General features: G+C 45.0%; 1 protein-coding gene across 6 annotated transcripts in view; it reads left to right on the top strand.

Annotated features, from left to right (window-relative positions):
- The window catches only part of KCNIP1 (potassium voltage-gated channel interacting protein 1), a 376,470-nt gene that overhangs the window by 279,584 nt on the left and 78,338 nt on the right, over nucleotides 1-18,548 (top strand). Inside the window, exon 1 of one of the 6 annotated variants that reach the window (XM_035338445.1) lies at nucleotides 5,592-5,638. The exons of 4 other annotated variants lie outside the window; for them this stretch is intronic. In XM_035338445.1, coding sequence (XP_035194336.1) covers nucleotides 5,617-5,638 — 22 coding nt within the window. In that variant the 5' untranslated portion in view covers nucleotides 5,592-5,616. Of the gene's footprint in view, nucleotides 1-5,591; nucleotides 5,639-7,646; nucleotides 7,671-18,548 lie in introns of those variants that run through there. One more of the 6 variants, XM_035338447.1, reaches the window with a different exon arrangement.

An 18,548-nucleotide genomic window follows, 5' to 3' on the forward strand; every position in this document is an offset into this window, starting at 1 on the left:
TGTTACAGAACCTGCTGGGACCCTCAGGTTCCATCTGGAACCTTCTACATCCCTTTGGAACTTTCCAGAACTGTCTGAGGGAGGCAGGGGCAGCCTCGGTCTCTCCTCACAGTGGCGCTGCCCCACGCAGGCATGGTCAGGCAGGACACTGACAGACATTTTAGTTTCTCTGTGTCCTACTGCATTCAAAAATGATTTATTTTAGTCAAGGGAAAAAATCAGGCCCATGGCAGGCTGAAACAGGAAGGGTGGGAGAGCAAAACCTGGCTCCCCAAAATCTGTTTGGGAACAGACAGGTCAGAGAGGCACTGGAGCACGAGGTGACCCAGCCTGGAAGAAAGCTGGGAAAATACGGCGAAGGAAGCTGTGCTCTAGAAGAAGGTAAGCTGGGTTTCAGTTGTTTCTGGATAGCAATGGCTTTTCTCATGTTAAGGTAATACAAAGGCTTTCACAGGATGTTAGTGGCCATCAGAAACTCAAATACATAAACATAAAATGATGTGAAACTCATGACACTGTAAAGAAAATTCAGTTTTGTTTTGTTTTGTTTTTCCAAACAAATAGTTGAAATTCCCAGTTGAAAAGTTCCCACAGCAAGAAAGCAGTTTGCAGAACCTGGGTGAGTTTTTAGCCAGACGAGTTTTTCTTGAAATTGTAATGAGATATTGATCTTATTGTAATAATTTCTAAATGAGCAATTCACCACTGCTGGTGAACACCCCTCAGCCATGTCTGTGTCTCTGAGTTGAGGACGGAGGAGAGGAAGGCAGCCCCCCAGGGGACGAGGTCACCCACAGGGGAGGCCATGGCACCGGCAGCAGGCTGACTGGCTTGCTGTCCTTACCAAGGTTTAAATGAAACTCTTCAAGCAGCATAAACAAACAGAAAATGCTATTTGTGACTTTTGCCTTTAAAAAAAAGTACAGAGAAGATAATTCATTTCACTTGTCGTCTCTGAAGATTCGTGCTAATGTGGGGATATGTGTAGTCACAGCACGGACCTGTAAAACCCGAGGGGCTATCTCAATTAAGCATATGTTTGAGTACTTTCTCAGTAAAAGCCTTCAAAGGGTTTTCACCCAGATACACTAGGCTTAAATTTTCTTCAATAGTGTGAATATAACATCTGTTGTCTGTAATTACAACTTTCTCCTGAAAGTTCTGGTGCCCATTGTCCCTTCTAAACAAGTAAAATAAATTCCTCATTAATCTGAGAATTAATTCAAACAAAACAGTGGATCTTACAATGAAATTGATTCCAGCTCCTCATCCTGCCGTCCGTAATAAATGGAGCGTTGGTGACAAAATCTGATCCTAAGCAAAGAACAAAGTGTTTAAAAACTCGTCTCCCTGGATATCTGTTGAGTCATGCATTAAAGTTGTGTGGCATAAACATGAAAGCTGGGACTCTGAAAGCAGACAAGGAAATTCACCCATGTCAATTCTATGTATTTTAATGAGTTAGTAACTAAACACTAACTCACACTGGCTTTGCAGACTCTAATCTCTGTGTGCAGAGTAGTCAGAGGATTTGGTAGTCACAGCTATAAGCACTGTAAATTAACACTTTGGGGAAGTTTGCTCGTTAACTAGATTTAATGCAAGTCCTCAATCATTCGGTTGGGTTTACGGTTTAGATTTGTGAGTTTTGCTTTTGTTTGGTATTACAGCAAGTACTTTGAAAACTCCGTGTTGCTTTTAAGACCAGTGGGGGAATGTAACAATTATCTCTGTTATCATTGCCTGCAAGTGAGGAGGCTTCCCCTGAAATGTGGAGGGGCAATGGTTGGTACTGGACATGCTCTGATCCCCTGGCTGGGACCAGTACAGTGCTCTGTGCTCTCCCCTCCTGCTCTGGTTTCCATATCCAGGAGTCTGGTAAGGGTTTCATGGTTTGACACAGAGATATTCCTTGGATATTTCAGAAGCAGAAGAAATAATTTGTAAATAGCTGTGCTTTTTTGTTACATAGAAGCATCTAAGAAAAGCTCATTATTAATGAATATTGCCCAGTACTCAAAGGAACAAGTAGTTTTAGGCAACACAAGTATTTATAATGCAGAGAATACACAGATGTGTCTTTTTGGATCTGTTTTACAACAGCCTAATTTGTAAATGAGGTTTCAATGTATTCACAACACTCCTGGTAATTTGGCTCACGCACCCAAGGAAATGCAGTCATCAAGCTGTGAATAGTTTCTGGCACTTTCATGCTTCGTTTCCAGGGAAAGGATCATGTCTGAGTTACTTGAGAGGAAAGAGCTGCTGAGCCATACAAACAGATCTATAATAAACCCTGCTTCTTAGAAGAGTGCCTGCGTCTCAGTGAAATTTTGCTGTGAGCAGTAGTGGTTTCTGCAGAAAGGAAATCCAAAGGAGTCATACAAAGGTCTGCAGATGGGAGCAGAGCCTGCTGCGTGGAGCGAGGGTTGCACGTGAGCAGGGGTATGGTACCTGTGTGTATTCGCCTCATGCGATTAGAAATAACAAATGCTACTAAAGTTTCCATCTGTGGGATTTAAAAATGCCCTACAAAAATGTCCATGTGTGAAACTGTGTGACCCATGCAGAATTGGGCTGGTGCATTGAGATGCTGTTTAATGACTGTAGCTTTGGGTAGCTGTGGATCTATTAATACAATAATGCATCGATGAGTAATCATCTGCTGTTCTGATCCATTAACACATTGATGTCTTCTCCCCCTGCACTCTTTCTCTCTCAAATTACTTTGTTTCAGGGCTGAACAGCCATAAATAGGAAAATAATGCATTGCTTTGGGAATGCAGCAACAGATTCAGCTGTGGAATTGGTGTCCATTTTTTTCTGTTAAAATATCTATGAATCAGAACCATCAAAATTATTCAGAAATTTGGCGCCTTTTACTAGTCCTAGCCAAAAAGAAACTACCAAAGTTAAGTATATGTAATATTTCATTTGAGCTTGTTTTAGAACTTAAGGTAGTTCACAGAATAGTAAGACTTGAGTCTAGGCTGGTGTAAGGAAACCACAAGCTAAATTTGTAGAGTCTGAGGAGGAAATTCCTTTTGCAAGAGGCTGGAGCCCTTATCTGTCTTCAGGGTGAAGTTCCTTCTGTATGAACGTAGCTTTGAGCAGGTGTCCTCCCTCCCTAGAATACATCTTGCCCTGAGAGGTGTTCTAGTCCAGGTCTCTTCCAGACTCTTTAGTTGTGGTTTGCAATGGAATAAACAGTTTTAATATTCATGGAGTTTGGGATACCAAGAATTCACTTCATGGCAGTGAATACCCATCATGGAGAAGTGCCCAGTTCCCGTGGCACAGGATCAGCCCTCCTCTTTGCCTTTCCCAGGACATTCTTGCTGCCCCTCGAAAGCCTCAGAGGAGCATCTCACCCTGCGCAATGAAAGGCACACCCCCGCTTGGGCTGGAAGTTCCTCCAGGTATAGCAGCTTGCTGGAAACTTCCGCAATGCCGAAGTGCTTCATCCTGCTCCTTGCTGTCACTAAGCTGATGTTTAAAAAAAAACACTTTGCATCAGGATTTTGCTGCATTTGAGCTATTTTGCATGAAAGGCAGTGATTACAGAATGATAATGTTTTGACACAGTGATAGCAGCCAGGAAATTCACCATCAGTGGTGGTGTTTCTCTCTCTCTTGCCTCTAATGCATGACAGCTTTAGTGTAGGCTGTAATTGAGTAGAAATGACAGTAGCAATTAACTTATAACCTTCTGCTTCAGTACACATTTTAGCATTCATTTGAATAAAAATGTCCAGTGAGAAAGTAAATATTTGTATGTGAATGATCCGTGATGAAAATTCATACAGCTTGCAAAAAATTGCTGTTCGTATTCATGAACATCAATATAAGTTAGAATACAATTTTCAATTTCCCTTGCGGATTTTACCATTAAAAATATTATTAATCTCTTTCCCTTTTTTTTTCTTAGTTTCATGCCTTCCACATCGCAGCAATTAGTCAGAAAACTGAAGTTTATGTGATGTTTTTTATGCTGTTACTATCAATTGACTAAATAGGCCACTTGGGTGTTGGTTTTGTTGTTTTTGTTTTTGTTTTTGTTTTTCCCAATAAGTTTTGTTTTGTTTTGTTTTTTTTGTCCATGGTTTATTACTGCTTGTTATTAGCTGGGTGGGAAAAGAAATGGAAAATGGTGATTTATGTTTCATGAATAACAGTTTCGTATTTCTGGTTGCTCCTTATCTATGGTTTAAAGCCTGGCTTATTAATTAGTAAGTAGAATTTCTCTGCATCTTTGATCATTGATAGTATCACACAGAATACTGAATATTTAAAAGTAGTTTCCAGTTAATTCCTGGCACACGTACTGTATCAGAAGACAGAATATCACCTTACAACAGCTGTCTCAGAGAGTAAATAAAAGAGATGCTCACTTTCCCATTTGGAGCAACTGTATTGTTGGTGAAAGTGATAGGTTTAACACTGATTCAAATCGATCAAGTGCCAGATGACTATGGAATGTCTCCTTAAAATAGCTGCTGGAGAAACTCAAACAAGATTAAAAAAAAAAAAAAAAAATCCTGTTAATAGCAACACCTGAAAGGAATAACCTGCTTTTCTGAAGTCCTTTCAGAGACATTAGGGATTTCGCTACCTTTAAAAGTCAAATTATTTCATTAAAAGCAACAAGTTTGACTGCTGCTTTGGAAAAATAAGCCTTCAACACCAGACAGCACCAGCTCCTGCTGTTTTACCACTGGCTTGTGAGGACCAGCTCAGTATGGAAACTGCTCGTGAAGCCACGGGACTCATGGCCTGTCAGAAGCAGCACTTGCTCCCGGCTCCCACAAAGCAGGTGAATTTTAAGAGGAACCTTTGTGCGTGGTAGCAAACAGCAGCTGTCATCTCTGTAAAGCTTTCCTTTCTGTGCAGGCTGCTGGCTGGAGCCTGTTCTGCCCTCTGCTCTGGCACATCTCCCGGTGAGAAGGTGCCCAGTGAGGGTGTCTGGGCTGGGGCACAGCACAAGTCTCCCAGCTGCTGCTAGGGCCTGGGGGCTCACCCCATGGCAAAATGAAGAAACCTGCTTGCCTGGACACGCTCTCCATCTCTCTCTCTCCTTCTCACGTTCTAAATGCATGCAACACACTGCCAGTGTGCAAGCTAAATCCGGATGGAAAAGGTATTCTGTACTCAGGAAGAGAGTCCCTGGGTGAGACATGGGGCATTAGGGTCACCCCCACTGAGAGCCAGTGCTTGCTGAGGGGCTGCCCCAGCTCCGTGCCCCAAGCTCAGGCTCTGATCAGCTCCAGCTGCTGTGAGCAGAGCCTGGCTCAGGTGAGGGCTTGGCTGCCAAGGAGCAAACCATGAAACCCAGCCCACCTGCTGGTAGTTTATCTGCAGCTGCTCCATTAAACCTGAGATACTTATTCCAGGTTAAGAGAGGGCACTGTGCTCTGCTGTGAGGGTGTTCTGGTGGTGTGTGGTTAAATGTTAGTTATGTTTGTTGTTATAGCAGTAGCTTTATTATTTTTCTTCTTTTATTATGCACCATCTCTACTTGAAAAAAAAAAAAATCTGTGTGAAATCTGGCCTCTTACTCGCCCCACAGCAGGAGTTTCTCCCAGTACCTGAGCTGAACGCTACTGGGAGGGAGGCTGGATGTTGAGAAAAAGCTCCTGGGGTAAGTGTAAGGTCTATCTACTGCGGCACTCCTGAATGGCTTGGAGGGACGTTTAGATGTGTGCTGTTTTAGGTATGTTGGTCTTGGTTATTTTCTGTTAAGACCATACATCTAGTAACTGATTTATTTCTTCAGGTGTCTTTAAGCTGGAATTCTTCACATGCATGTCTTCAAAGCTGGGTGTTTCTGAAACCTTACTGTGTGCTGCTCTCTCCTTACTCTGTTATTTGTCTGTGAGTAGACTTGCTAATTGTTTTAGTTGAGGAGGAAATCTGGGTTGTCTGCCATAGCTGTGCACATGGATCAGGCTTGTAGAGAGCAGGAGTGCTCTGAAGCTGAACTCAATGTCTCGCTTAGGTTTGGTTTCCTACTAAACTAAAACTTGGCACCCCGTCCTGCTGGAGTGGCGGTGTTACTTCAAAAGAAAAACTGTGTAAAGTTGTGGAGTTGGTTTAGACCTGTATGTTTTAAGTACCGAGTTTGTGATCCAATCCCTTGATAATTCTCAAGGGAACTCACAGGGCTTCAAGTAACCACTTTGTAAATGCCTTACTAACCCTAACAAAAAAAGGCACAGAAAGTTAGATAGAAAGCGGGCAATCAGGCTCAAAAAGTCAGTTGTTATTTGTTTCCTTGCTGTGGGTAAAGCTGCGTGTTGTTACTGCGAGGCTGCTGTGGTTAATAAGCAGAAACTAGTGTGGCCTGCTGGAGTTCAGAGGAGGGAACGCCGGGCATGATGGAAGAGTTGGGGCACAGGGCCATATTGACAAGGTACCTTCAGGCTTGTTTTGCCCTCTGCTGGTCGTGATTCTAGTGTACTTGTGCATGTTCGTGTAGCCGTTTTGCATCCAGTCAGTTTTCCAACCTCTCTGAAACAAATGCAGGTGGTTGGTTGGTCCAGGTGTGTTCTTCCCACCTCTTTCCCCCAGAACAACCCTGTTGGCAGCTGAGGAAGGAAAAGAAAGGGAGGCAGGGGCCAAGAGCAGGCGTGGGGACAACAGGCAGAACTGGTGGAAACAGCATGGAGCCAAGCACCTCTGCCTGCAGCTCCCATTCCTCCCCAGGGAAGAGGTGAGGGGAACAGCAAGGGGCTGCCCCTTGCAAACCGAGCACCCCACCTGGCATGGGTACAATGTATGGCAGGGTCCCTGCACCCTGTGTGACCCTCCAGCAGTTGGTCCTTTTTCCCCTGCTAGCAGGAACTGCTGCTCTGTCTACGGCTCAGGCGCCTGTCTCAGCCCATACATTCCTTTTGCTTCTCAGTGTTCCTTGTGGAGGCATCACAACCTCACAGCCAGTGAGGGGCAGGCTTGAGGGACTTGCTCTCCCTTTGGTATGAGCAGTGTGATGGCACCCAAACCAGGTGTTACAACACCTGTGATTTTCTCTCTGAGCACTATTTTTCCTTGTTCACAGCTGCCTTATTCATCAGCAGCACTTGGCCCCTGGTGTGGTGACATGTGGCAGCTCTTCTACAGTTGGGTTAGGACATGAAACAAATGCTGTGACTTACAAAGAAGCATTTTGGCAGTGTGAATGGCCAGGAAGTAATTAAATGCTTGGAATGCCACCACTACACAAACTGACTGTAGAAAAAAATTACTCTTCTTGAGAGTGAGAAGCAGTTGAGAAAAACACCCGGTTTTTCTGCTAGGCTAGAAAAGAAACTTAGCTTTTGTCCTGCTCAGTTATTGGAGTGAATTGGCTCTCCAAGGCATCAGACAAGCACCATAGCTGGTGCAAAGCAGGGGGTGGGAGCATGGGGACAGCAGCAGAAGAGGGAAGAAAGAGGTCTGTCCTTTCTGGCAGTGTTTGTTAGTGTATACGCGGGTCTCCCACTCAGATACGGAGTGGGACTGAACGGCTTAAAAGCAGGCTGTAATCAAAAACACAGCGTGAGCTGTGGGAGTGTCTGCACTAGTGAGGAAAAGCCTTTCTGTTTTTCTCCAGTGCTTGGCATAGAAAGCAGGGGATGTATTACCTACCTCTGAGTCTGCATCAGCAACTCATTTGTCAAAGAGCAAGGGAGAAAGTGAGTAATGAAAGTTTATGGAGTATATTTTCTTCTCAATGTGCTATTAGCATTAATGTGAAATGTACTCAGAGCAAAGAGAATATGCCCCCTTGTGTGTTTAATGATCGAGCTCCCAGGTCACTGCTAAATTTTGCACGCTTTATGTGGTCCTCTGTGCAATGTTTCCGTGCAGTAATTTAAAAACGGGTAAATTATACTGCTGCCCTTAGTTAATTGCTGTCAGCAAGGCAATATCATAGCCGAGATCAGGCTGCATCAAAATGACCTGAGTTCAAACTGTAATTTTCTAAAAACACAGCTATAGAATATCCCTGGCGATATTAAGCATATAGTCATTCCGGATGTGATATTTTGATGGAAGCAGATAATATTTGGTCAGAGGGTAACAGAAACTAGCTTTGGGTCGTGTATGTTTCCTCCTGAAGGCAGAAGACTTGGTCACTGCTTCCACTTGCAGGCAGGAGAGCTTGCAAGCACGAGGAGCCTTGTAGCTGCTCTGTGAAGGGCTGTCAGGCCCTGCTGAGGGTGTTGAAGGACAGCGGAGTGCTCCTGCTTCATGAAGTTAGTTGAGGAAATGCCCTGCTCTGTCTTTGGGGGGGAGAGAAGGGGAACCTCAGGTGCAGTGATGAGGTGGCTGCTGTCGGCAAGGCAGCATGTATTAAAAGCCACCTTGTCCTGTTCAGCCTCCACCAAGTAACCTTCAAGGAAGGTGAAACATGCTGCAGGTCTGTGAGCACTTCCAAGCAGGGTCTTGATCTCCAGGGCGCTGCTTTCTGGGGGCTGCACGTGCAGGCAGTGTGGTGCTGCCAGCAGGAGAGTTTGCTGCTCTGCTGCTGGGGTGTACAAAACCAAGCCTCCCCATTAAAAAGGGAGCCACAACACTTTCATCCTTCTTGGGCAGCGTGTGAGGACCTCATCCTACCTTCCAAATGCTCATGAATAGTGCATGGCTTTGCTCTTACAATGCAGCGCATCCAAAATGAATTAGTGATGATTAACAATAAACATTGAGATGCATGTAGCTGAGGTTTGCTTTTAAGAAATCAAAGGGATAACTGCTTTCTACACATACTGTTTGCAAGCACCAGCTCCTTTTTCCTCTGGAGCACAGAGAAGGGACCTTGATGTCGCAGCTCTCTGTGGGCCGATCACTGGGGAGCTGTGACCGCTGGCAGGCGTTGGCGTGGCTGTGCGGTGTGGCACGGGGCTCCCAGGCATGAGCCACAGTACAACTCATCTGTTGTGTACAATAGGCTCCTGTCGGATATGCACATCCTGAGGCCCTGATAAGCTATTTGGAGGCTGCTTGAATCGCAGGAGTGGGGCTGGTGCTGAGCCAGATGAGTAAGAGGATTTTTACCAAGTGGCTTTATTGGAGCTGCTGTAAGGCTTCTCTTCCCTGACAGCACAGGAGGAAGAGTTCCTTCTGCAACCCCAACAGCTCCCAGGGCACTGCCTCCTGGAAAAAGGAGGCAATTGTTTAAGAAAAAGGGAGAAGTGTACCTAAGGAAAAGTTATTGGATTAACACTTGTTACATCAGTGTTGAATCATCATAGTTGAAATACTACTGAAATTTTTAAAAAGTGGAGGGAATTTCACTTACACAGCTGGTTAAAGTGCTGTGTGTCTAAATGCTTGTCTGTATTTATCCTTCCTCCATCTAGTTTGTCTGAAAGATTGTTTTAAAATAATTAAGCCTTAGTGTTTGCATCCAGATCTAGTTAGAGAAGATTTCACACAGCACTGTGTGAATCTGTCAGAATTGCGGGCTGAGAAAAGCTCCAGCTATTGCCATTCGTGTCCACATAAATCTCTTCCTTAGCCCCCCCGATACCTGGATTTATTTCAGTTTCTATTAGGCGAGCTGCAGGAAAAGAAGTTTGCAAATGGAAAGAAGTCTGAGCCAACCGTGCTGCATTTGCATATCCTAATGCATTCCTAGCTCTTGCTGGATTTCTGAGGTGCTCAGGTATGATAGATTTCTCCAGCCTGGACTCAAATAAGTCTGGTACCTTCTTGTGTGGATTCAGAGCTAGATGCCTGTCCTGGTGCCGCAGCGCTGCTAACAAACCCTTTGCTGGTGTTTTGCTGTGGTTGGGGAATGGGGCCATCACTTGGTGTCACTAGAGAAATTGGGACTAAATCGGGGTGTGTAATCGCAATTCCTGCGAGGTTTAAGTGCTCTGTGGTTGCAGCAGAAGGAAAATAATGCTGTAGAACATGTTTTGAATCAACTGGGTGACCAGGAACGTCATCTGAAGCTTTATTGTGGCTCTGCACATCTGGTCTAAAAAGTTAACTATTCCTTCAGCTCCTGGACACTTGGTGGCTTTAATTGTGGGAAGGGCAGCGACCGACCATCCAGGAAGCTGCTAATCAGTCCTTTTCAGCTACCTTGCCTCTGCTGAATGCAGTGTTAATAAGCTAGCTCCTATCAATCTGTTGTATATAAAACCTCCTAAATGCTTGCCTTGTAGCTGAAATAGATCGTGTTTGTGTTTTCAACCTAGAAACGTGGCTTATGGGGCCGGGGGAGGAGCCCCAAGAGGGGGCCTGAAGGGGAGCACTCATTGCCTCTGGGGTGAGAGCTGGGGCAGTCCCCTTGGATGGGTGGCCGTCCTGCTGCTGGTGTGCCACCTGCCAAGGGGCGAGCAGCTGGCTGTGGCTGTGGGAGAGCTCCCTGGAATGAGCAGGCACTGCACAGGCCTGGTGCTGGCGTGGCCAAAGCTGCGCTGAGGTTGTGATGTGCCAGCGGTGAGCAGCTGAGGGCAGGCTGCAGTACTTAGGGCAGCTGAGAGCTCCGGCCGTGCGGTTGCCCCAAGGCTGAGCCCTCGTGCAGGGCAAACCCAGTCCTGGGCACTGAAACCCAAAGCTTTCGAAGCACGTGAGTCTGCACTGCTGCAGGAGCTGCTTACAGGGAGCACTGAACGAGGCTTCATTCTGAATCTTTGCTTTTGGGCAGTTATCTTTAAAAAATAAATGAATTCATAGGGAAGCTTCAACAAACAGGCTTCAGAATGCAAAACTGAAAACAGGGAAGTGTAAAGGTTGGTAACAGAAACGTGATTCTGTGATAAAGTACAAGCCACGGGAATAGATAGATGTCTGCTAGCATCTCTGAAGTAGGAGGAGGCAGAGTACAGCTTTTGGTGGAAACAGGCATTGAATGCTTTGCTCTTTAACCTTTTTTCCTTAAAGGCTTTCTTTTTTGGGGGGTTAGGAGGACTTCCACATGTTTAGTTGGAGGGAAGGGGAAATTGATACCCATGAAAGGTGAAGAAGCTTTGTGAACTGACAAACTTGATACCATGTCTACTATGGGTGCAAACCAGGCATGCTGGCAGAAATGCGGCCTAATAGTGTTTAGGTGAATAATGCAATACGGAGAGATTGTATGGAAGAAAACAAGAGGTGTGTGACCTTAGCCTCCATGAGGTGTGCTTAAGAGGAGGTATGTTATTGAAATACAGAATTAGCTAAATGAGAGCTTAAATTTGATGCACTTAAGTTTGTTAGTTGTGGTGGACAGAACAAGTACGCTAGCTGGCTGTCTCTGCGTGTGAGATAAAAGGTCTGTTGGCCCTTGCAGAGGGCTCTAATGCCCTGAAAAAAAGCAGTGTGATTCTTGGAGCTTGGGAGGCTTTAATCTGTGATGCAGAAATAGCCAGTGTCCTGGCTTAGCTTTGTGAGCTATAGCCTAGAAGCAGGCATAGCAGACCTGCGTGTTCTCCTCCTTGATGCTGCCCTGAACCAGCAGAAGCCTCTGGGCTTGGGGGCAGCATGAGTCAAGCCTGGGCTTGGCCTAGGTCCCTTGTGCTGCTCAGGTGGGGACAGGGCTGGGGGCTGCCGGGTGCATGTCACCCCAGGAGGAAATCATTACCCCAACAATGTAAGATCTCTCCTCTTCAGTCCTCATTTACAAGCTTAACTTCTGCTGGAGTTTTCAAAACACTGCAAAGAAACCCGTATTTTAGTATTGTCTACTGCTGTCCAGGAGCCTGAAAAAGCTATTTCTAACAAAGATGTGTTTTTATTTATTAGTTAAGATTCTTGTAGCATCTGACTTTTTTCTAGTAATCTTCTCTGCGGCACTTTTTCAGTAAAAGTACTCAGGTCCTACACCAGTACTATCTGTTTTTTTCGTTTTCCAACTTTGTATCTGTTTTGTTACTTGCTCTGTTATGATTTTTATTCTAGCACACTTTACATGACTTGTTTTAAACTAGCAATTTTATTTGCTCAGCAAGGTGCTTCAGCTATTGGAGCCGCTGGGAAGTTCAAACCACAGGTACAGGTAGATGAGGGTGTTTGCCGCTTCTTGCCTTCCAGCGCTCTGCCATCATTAACCAATTATTCAGGGTTTATGCTGTGAATATCCACATGGATCTCGGAGTTGTTTGTATTGAATTATGCTTAGAAGATCATGCAAATTGTGAATGCAGTATTTCACTCATAAGGAAATTAATGATTTCTTAATTAACTATTTAAGTAAAACAAAAACAGAGAGAACAGCCATTGGAAAATGCTCCTTAACCCAAGAGCCTTTGCAAGAAGCTCAACTCTTACCAGGGATAAGAAGCAATGCTGCAGAAGTCATTCTGTAAGCCAGCAGGCTGCTCTGAGCACGAAGGATATAGCAGGGATATAAAGGAAAGGGAGCAAAGCAATATAAGGTCTAAACTTAATAACACAGCCATCTATTGCAAAACTAAACAACACTTTGTTTCAAACAATTGAAACGGTAGGTAATAAAATTAGGTTTTTCTTAAAATACATTCTTAATCACCTAGATCCCACTGCTTTTGTGAAATTCCCTATATGCATATATAACTACTTCCTCAGAGGGGAAGAAGTAGATAAATACTAAAGAGATCTGATCCATAGCCAACCACTGAATACACTTTTTGTCTATATCGAACTTGTATCAGATGAGTTTAATCCTTGCTCTGTCAAACCCCTGGAAGAGCAGGCTTTGAAGCAGATGATGCAGGCCAAGATTCTTGGTGTGTCAGATGCTTCCCTGCATCCGCCTCAGTTCCAGCTCCTCCTCCTCATCAGAAAGCTACCTGCATCTTAAATCATCACTTCTGCTTGTGCAGTGCACAGGAGAAAACTGAACATGTTGTGTTCATCATATAGGTGAACGTGAGAACAAAAATATCCTGCAACATTATGTAAGACTGAGGAGTAGAATAAGAGGAAGTCCTCACTTTTTGTCTGTAAAATCTTGAAATTGTCCCTCTTCTCTTGAAAATCCAGGCCTTGCCTTTATTACATTTTCTGAGAGGTGGACTTATAATGTGCCTTACCACGATCTCTGCCTTACACTGAGTCATTTAGCTTAATTAAACCACAGCCCAAATGGTGATGCAGCTCCAGAAAGTGAAGTCTTAATTAAAGATGGCCACACATGGCTGGTTAAGTTAAAATAGCAGTGAAGATGGGATGACGTGGATTTTTATTGGCTTTAGCAGCTCAAACACCTCTACTTTGAACCCAAGCTCTTGTCCCCAGCTAATTCACCTTGCCCTCGCCACACGAGGGGTCCCGGTGCAGCTGGGCTGCCTGCAGCACTGCCATCGTGCCAACCAGGCCAGGGCCAGCCCTGTGTGCTGCTCCGCTCTCCTCCCCGCACAGCGCGCCGCACCAGCTGAAAGCAAACCGCACGCCTTTCATTCGGCCCGACAGCCTGCAGCTTCAAAAGATAAGAAGCGCTTCTCAGCGTGACTCAACCATGAAATGTGTTTGAGAACGGAGCTTTTGATGAGAATTTGCATTTAGAAAAAAAAAAAACCCTCCCCAGAATTCCATTTCAAATGCACCACACCGTTTAGTGCTGTAGAGAAGTAAGTCTTATCTTCTGAATTTCAGACAGCTGTACTGAGCCAGGCTTTCTGAAGTAGTTCTCATGGCAGTTGGACACTGGGGGTGGCCATGGCAGCTGCGGGGGATGTTCTTGGGTTTTCCTTGCTGCAGGTATAATATCCCTCGAGTATTTCAGGTCAGATGCCCTTCCAGAACTACCCAAGCAGAGCTTTTGGCTCTGAAATGGTCAGCTGTCCTGTAAATAGCATTGCAAACATTACAGCAGAGTTATCTCCAAGCAAATTTTCTTTCTTGGTTACCTAAAGATAAATTCTGACCATGAGCATGTTTAGAGATGAGTATGACATCAGAATTGCTTTCCTACAAATGTACAAGCTACGTGCTGTAGCTAGATGGCTCACTACTGCCTACCTGCGTTTGCATGAGTTCCTGGGAAGTACTTGGTCTAGTGTGGGAAGTAACTCCTAGCAGGAAACTCAGGTTGTGCTATGGTCTAAGCAGACATACTTGAAGAGTTGCCTTAAAGCATTGGTTTCCTATTCTTAGATGGCAATTCTAGCACTTAAAGAGTGATAAAATTCAATTGACATCAAGCTTGAAAAGTAAGTTGTCAGCTCTAATACCTTTCACAAGCTCTACTACTGTTACAAACATTAATAAATTCTACTTCTGTAAATATGTGGTAAAACTCTTCTGAATTTACTGTGGTCCATGTGCATTTGCAGGTATTGTTTTTAAAAGTAATTGTTTTGTGGCTTATATTTTGCATCGATCAGTGCATGCCACAGAAGAATCGATGCTGGAGCTTTCCTCATGACGCTTCTTGCAGGTGCCCAAGGGGTAGGTGCCAGCACCGCCTCCCCTCTCCATGCACTGGTGACCTGTCTCCCCTCTTGCAGTAAGCCTCTATCAGACAAGTCACGTGTCAGTGTTCCAGCTCTAGCATACTCGGAATAACAGAGGCACCGTCAGGAGGAAGCACTGTTCCATCCTACAGAAGGAAAAATCTTCTGCAGCCCCTAATCCCATGATGCCTATTGCTGTGCTTTCATTTCTCAAATCTCCCTGTGCCCCTAGGAGATGCCGGTAACTCCCTGACTTGACCCATGTTCATCTGCCATAAGTGCTTGGCAGCACCACGCGGCTCTCCTGACACCTCACGGACACTGCTGTGTCATGCCCCCCCATCGTGGTGCCTGCGCATGCCTAATACCGACAGTGCTGTGCTGTCAGTAGCAGAACCTGTGTTAGGTGTGAATGAGACTTTTAGGGCGGTAATTCCTCAGGGCTGGCGGTTGGAAGGGATTAGGATGGCTGTCAGGGAGTGAAATGTAGAGCTGTGCTTGAAGTTCTGCTGCCTGGGTAGATGTTATTGAAAAGAGATTTATGTGTTTGCTGGGGGAGGGGAAAGGAAAATGGGGGGCAACAGATGGGTGTTCTGTATGTGGGCTTGTCTGGGAACCAACAGGCAGCAGAGGCAGCTCAGGCAGGCTGACTGCTGTGGCCTGGTGCAAGGGGCAGGCAGGAGCAGCGAGCTAGGGGAGCCAGATGCTGGCTGCTCCCACTGGAGGGGTGCTGGCAGGGTCAGTCCTTCTCCCTGGTCGCACCTGGCCGTGGGTCCTGCTGGCAGTGGAGGCAGCAGCACCGGTCACTTGGTGCAGTGTGAGTATTCCTGCCTCAGCTTTGTGACCTGCAGGGCTCCTCTCAAAGCACCCTTCTGAGGCAGGGGAGGCAACTGCAACCATGCAGTGATTTTTTTATATGTATATATGAAGCTGCACATTTTAGTAACTGAAGTATCACAAGTGTTGGTCAGTCAGAGTGGAGCTGCCAGTGTGGCAACCGATGCAGAGAAGAGCAGAACCTGTGGCCCATCACGCTGAAGGTGCTGGCTCTAGAGCAGCACCATCTGTCTGCTGGCACAGGTGGCCCTGTGCGGCTGGGGGCAGCAGGAGGAGATCCTTCGCTGAAACAGACTTGTGCACTTAAAGTTGTGGGGATGTTTCGTGCAGCTTGTGCGCTTTGTAAGGTGATGGTGCTTGATAGTCCTTAGCACCAAAAGGAGCAATGGAGCCAGTGCCAAGCAGCAGCTGTGGGGGACCAAGCTCAGTGCTGCGAAAGGTAAGAGCTTTGTTGGATTCCAGAGACGTGAGCATAAAATAAGCAGTCAGCTGCTTGTTTCTCTGCTTTGAATGGAAAAGGAAGCACTTCCCAAGGTCAGAATGGATCAGCGAAGTGCAGTCGCAGACAGTTCTGTAGGGCATTATCAGGGGTTGCTCAAGGCCTGGAAGCACAGTTGTTCACCCACGTTAGCTGATCGCTGTCTAAAAGATGGCATTTCTTGAGGGCTGTAGTAAATGTGCTTGCCAGGAGCCTGGCTCAGAGTTGCTGAGTGTTAGCTGGTGGTCATGCAGTGGCCCCCAGGAGTTGCTCTCTTTCTTGGTACAGCAACTGGAGGGGAAAAACCAGTGATACAGCCATATAGTATCAGAAGGGCTGTGAAGAAAAACACGCTAGGAGACTTCAGTGAATGAAGGGAGGAGGGCAAGTGACTGAATCCCGTATGTGTTCTGTGCAGTGGGAAGGGGGAAAAACAATCAGTGACCTGACTGCTGTCTTTAAAATCTGTCCTGCTCTGCCCTGTGGGTTTAAGGAATAGAGATTTCCTTTTCTTTTTTTTTTTTTTTTTTTAATGTAAGGGCTGTATCCAAATGAAGGTAGCTGGAGAGTCTTCTCCAGAACGTGCAGCAGATTGCTCGGAGACAGCAGATACAGAAATCTCCCGATGGGCCCTGCAGAGCAGGGCTGGTGCAGGTCGTGGCTGCGAGTGGGGATGCAGCACAGCCATGCTGTTGTGCCTGTGCTGAGGACAGATGAAAGACCTTTAATCCCCAATCTTTGCTTTCCTCTTACCAGTTCATGGGCATTCTCTCAAAGATGCAAGTTCCTTTTGTTCAGTGCATGTGTTGAGCAGACTTGTTCAGAAAGCAAGTTGGAGCTAATTCTGTTTGCAGCGGTGGATGGAACCCATTGCTAATTCTGAAATCTCAGTTCAGCTGTTGCTAAAAGTGCCATACTACCTAATAATTTGAACTCTCATTTCAGTGCCATCAAATAATTCTGTGTTCAGATTAACCATAGACCTCAGGAAAATCAATAATGCAACTCTACTTGAAACAAAGCATGGCTTCTCTTCAACAGAACCCACTCATTTCCAGTGTATTCTGATTCAGCAAATCTTTTAACGTGCAATCAGTCTGCTTGATAACAGATTTATTTCTATTCTGTGGGAGCAGATAGCTCAGGACTCTGATACTGGGGTATAGCATTTTCATACGAGTCCTTTTGGTCAAGGATGTGTTAGGCGGTTTGTTTCCTTCCCACAATGTGGGGGGAGGATATGTTCCCAAAAGGCTAACTCCTAATTATCAGTGGATAATTAATGCATAGCGGGTGAGTGCAGCTTTGCTTTGGCTTTAGGGGAAGTGCGGTGTAGCATCCATTTGAACAGGTGGAGCTAGGAGCCTCTCCCACTGGGTTTCAGAATCTTTCTGAAGATTAAGGATTAAACTGGAGACCTTGTTCCTTTTTATTTTTTATAGAGTATCAATCTTTCACCTTTAAAACAGGAGGTTAATTCCTCGCCCATAGAAGCTGATCACAGTGATGCATTGATGCCCAAGGTGTGTAGCTCTGATGTCCTGCTTTTGCCTTCCTTTGTGGAGGTGATGAAGAAGTGCAGAAGGAGCTTCTGTGTTCAGGTCTGAGATGTGCTGAGAGAAACAGCAAGTTTCTGTTCCCTCAATTTGGGCCTGGAGCTGTGGTTGCTTGTACCTGAAAAATCAGGTATAGATCAGATTTAGAAGGTGAAGAGTCAGAAAAGAGATATTGCTCAAGTTCTGTATTCAGAGTGTTGTTATTCTCACTGTGACCGTAGCAGCTAGTACTTACATTAAAGCCGTACCCTGCTTTCATTGTATTTGGATCCTCATGCTTGGGTGTTGTTGTGTCTTGGCTCGTATGGGCTTTTGCGGCTTTTTTATGACAACCACAAGCTTTTATCTATTTGGTGAAGGCTTTAGCAGAAGTTCTGTATCGTACTGAAATCAGTCTGAGTACTGTTTTTGCTGTGAAGCGGTTGCCAGAATCTACCTTGTAGCTCTTTGGGGATGTAAATGATTTGTCCAAGGTTGCTTGTGAGGTGTGTAGGAGTATCTAACATCTAGGTATTTGGATCAATCTCTTTCTCTTTTTGTCTCATTTCTTTTTTCATCAGCAAAAATAGACCCAAATCCTTTCAATTCAATCCAATTAAGAAATCAAATTAGCAATACACCTTGCAGGGCACTATTATCATGTTGACTTTTAATCACACTACTATGCGTGTGTTTTCTGAGCCCTGACTGTTATGGAATAATTAACTGGAACGTGCTGAGGCATAACACTTCTTAAAGTGTATTTATTAGACACTTAAGCTATGTGTTAAGGAAAATAAAACAGCTATCCAGACTGACAAAAAATGAGCTTAATACCAACTTTGCAGCAGTCTTCCATGAGTGAACCAGACTGCCCTGTGTAAGGAAATGCATGTTGAATAATAGAAGCTGCTGGAGGACTCCAAGCTTGAGTCTCCCTGCTGTAAGAGCTGACAGCAACTTCCGCTGTCTGAAGGCTTGTGTAATTGCATTTCATGGTTGAGTCTTAGTTATGAAATGTTTTCTTCTTAATTAAAGCATCAACCCTCTAGTAAACACCACTTTAATTTGGTTTGTAATTATGGAGAGAACTAATGCCATGCATTGTTTAGCACTTACAGGACACCAAGAGAATAATAAAGAGCTGTACAGACAGACTGTCAGATCTTTTTGGTATCCCCCCCCAGTCTTGTTCCTACATGCGGGGTTCATCCATGCTGTAGTTCTCTTGGTCATGAGGTCTATTAACCCTGCTATGATAAAAATAGATGACTAAGAAGTTTTGTCAAAACAAACTCTATAAAATATGAACTGGAAAAAAAATATAAATGTTTTTGATAATATAGTTCTGGA

The sequence above is a fragment of the Oxyura jamaicensis genome, chromosome 13 (assembly GCF_011077185.1).
Source record: "Oxyura jamaicensis isolate SHBP4307 breed ruddy duck chromosome 13, BPBGC_Ojam_1.0, whole genome shotgun sequence".
Lineage (NCBI taxonomy): Eukaryota > Metazoa > Chordata > Aves > Anseriformes > Anatidae > Oxyura > Oxyura jamaicensis.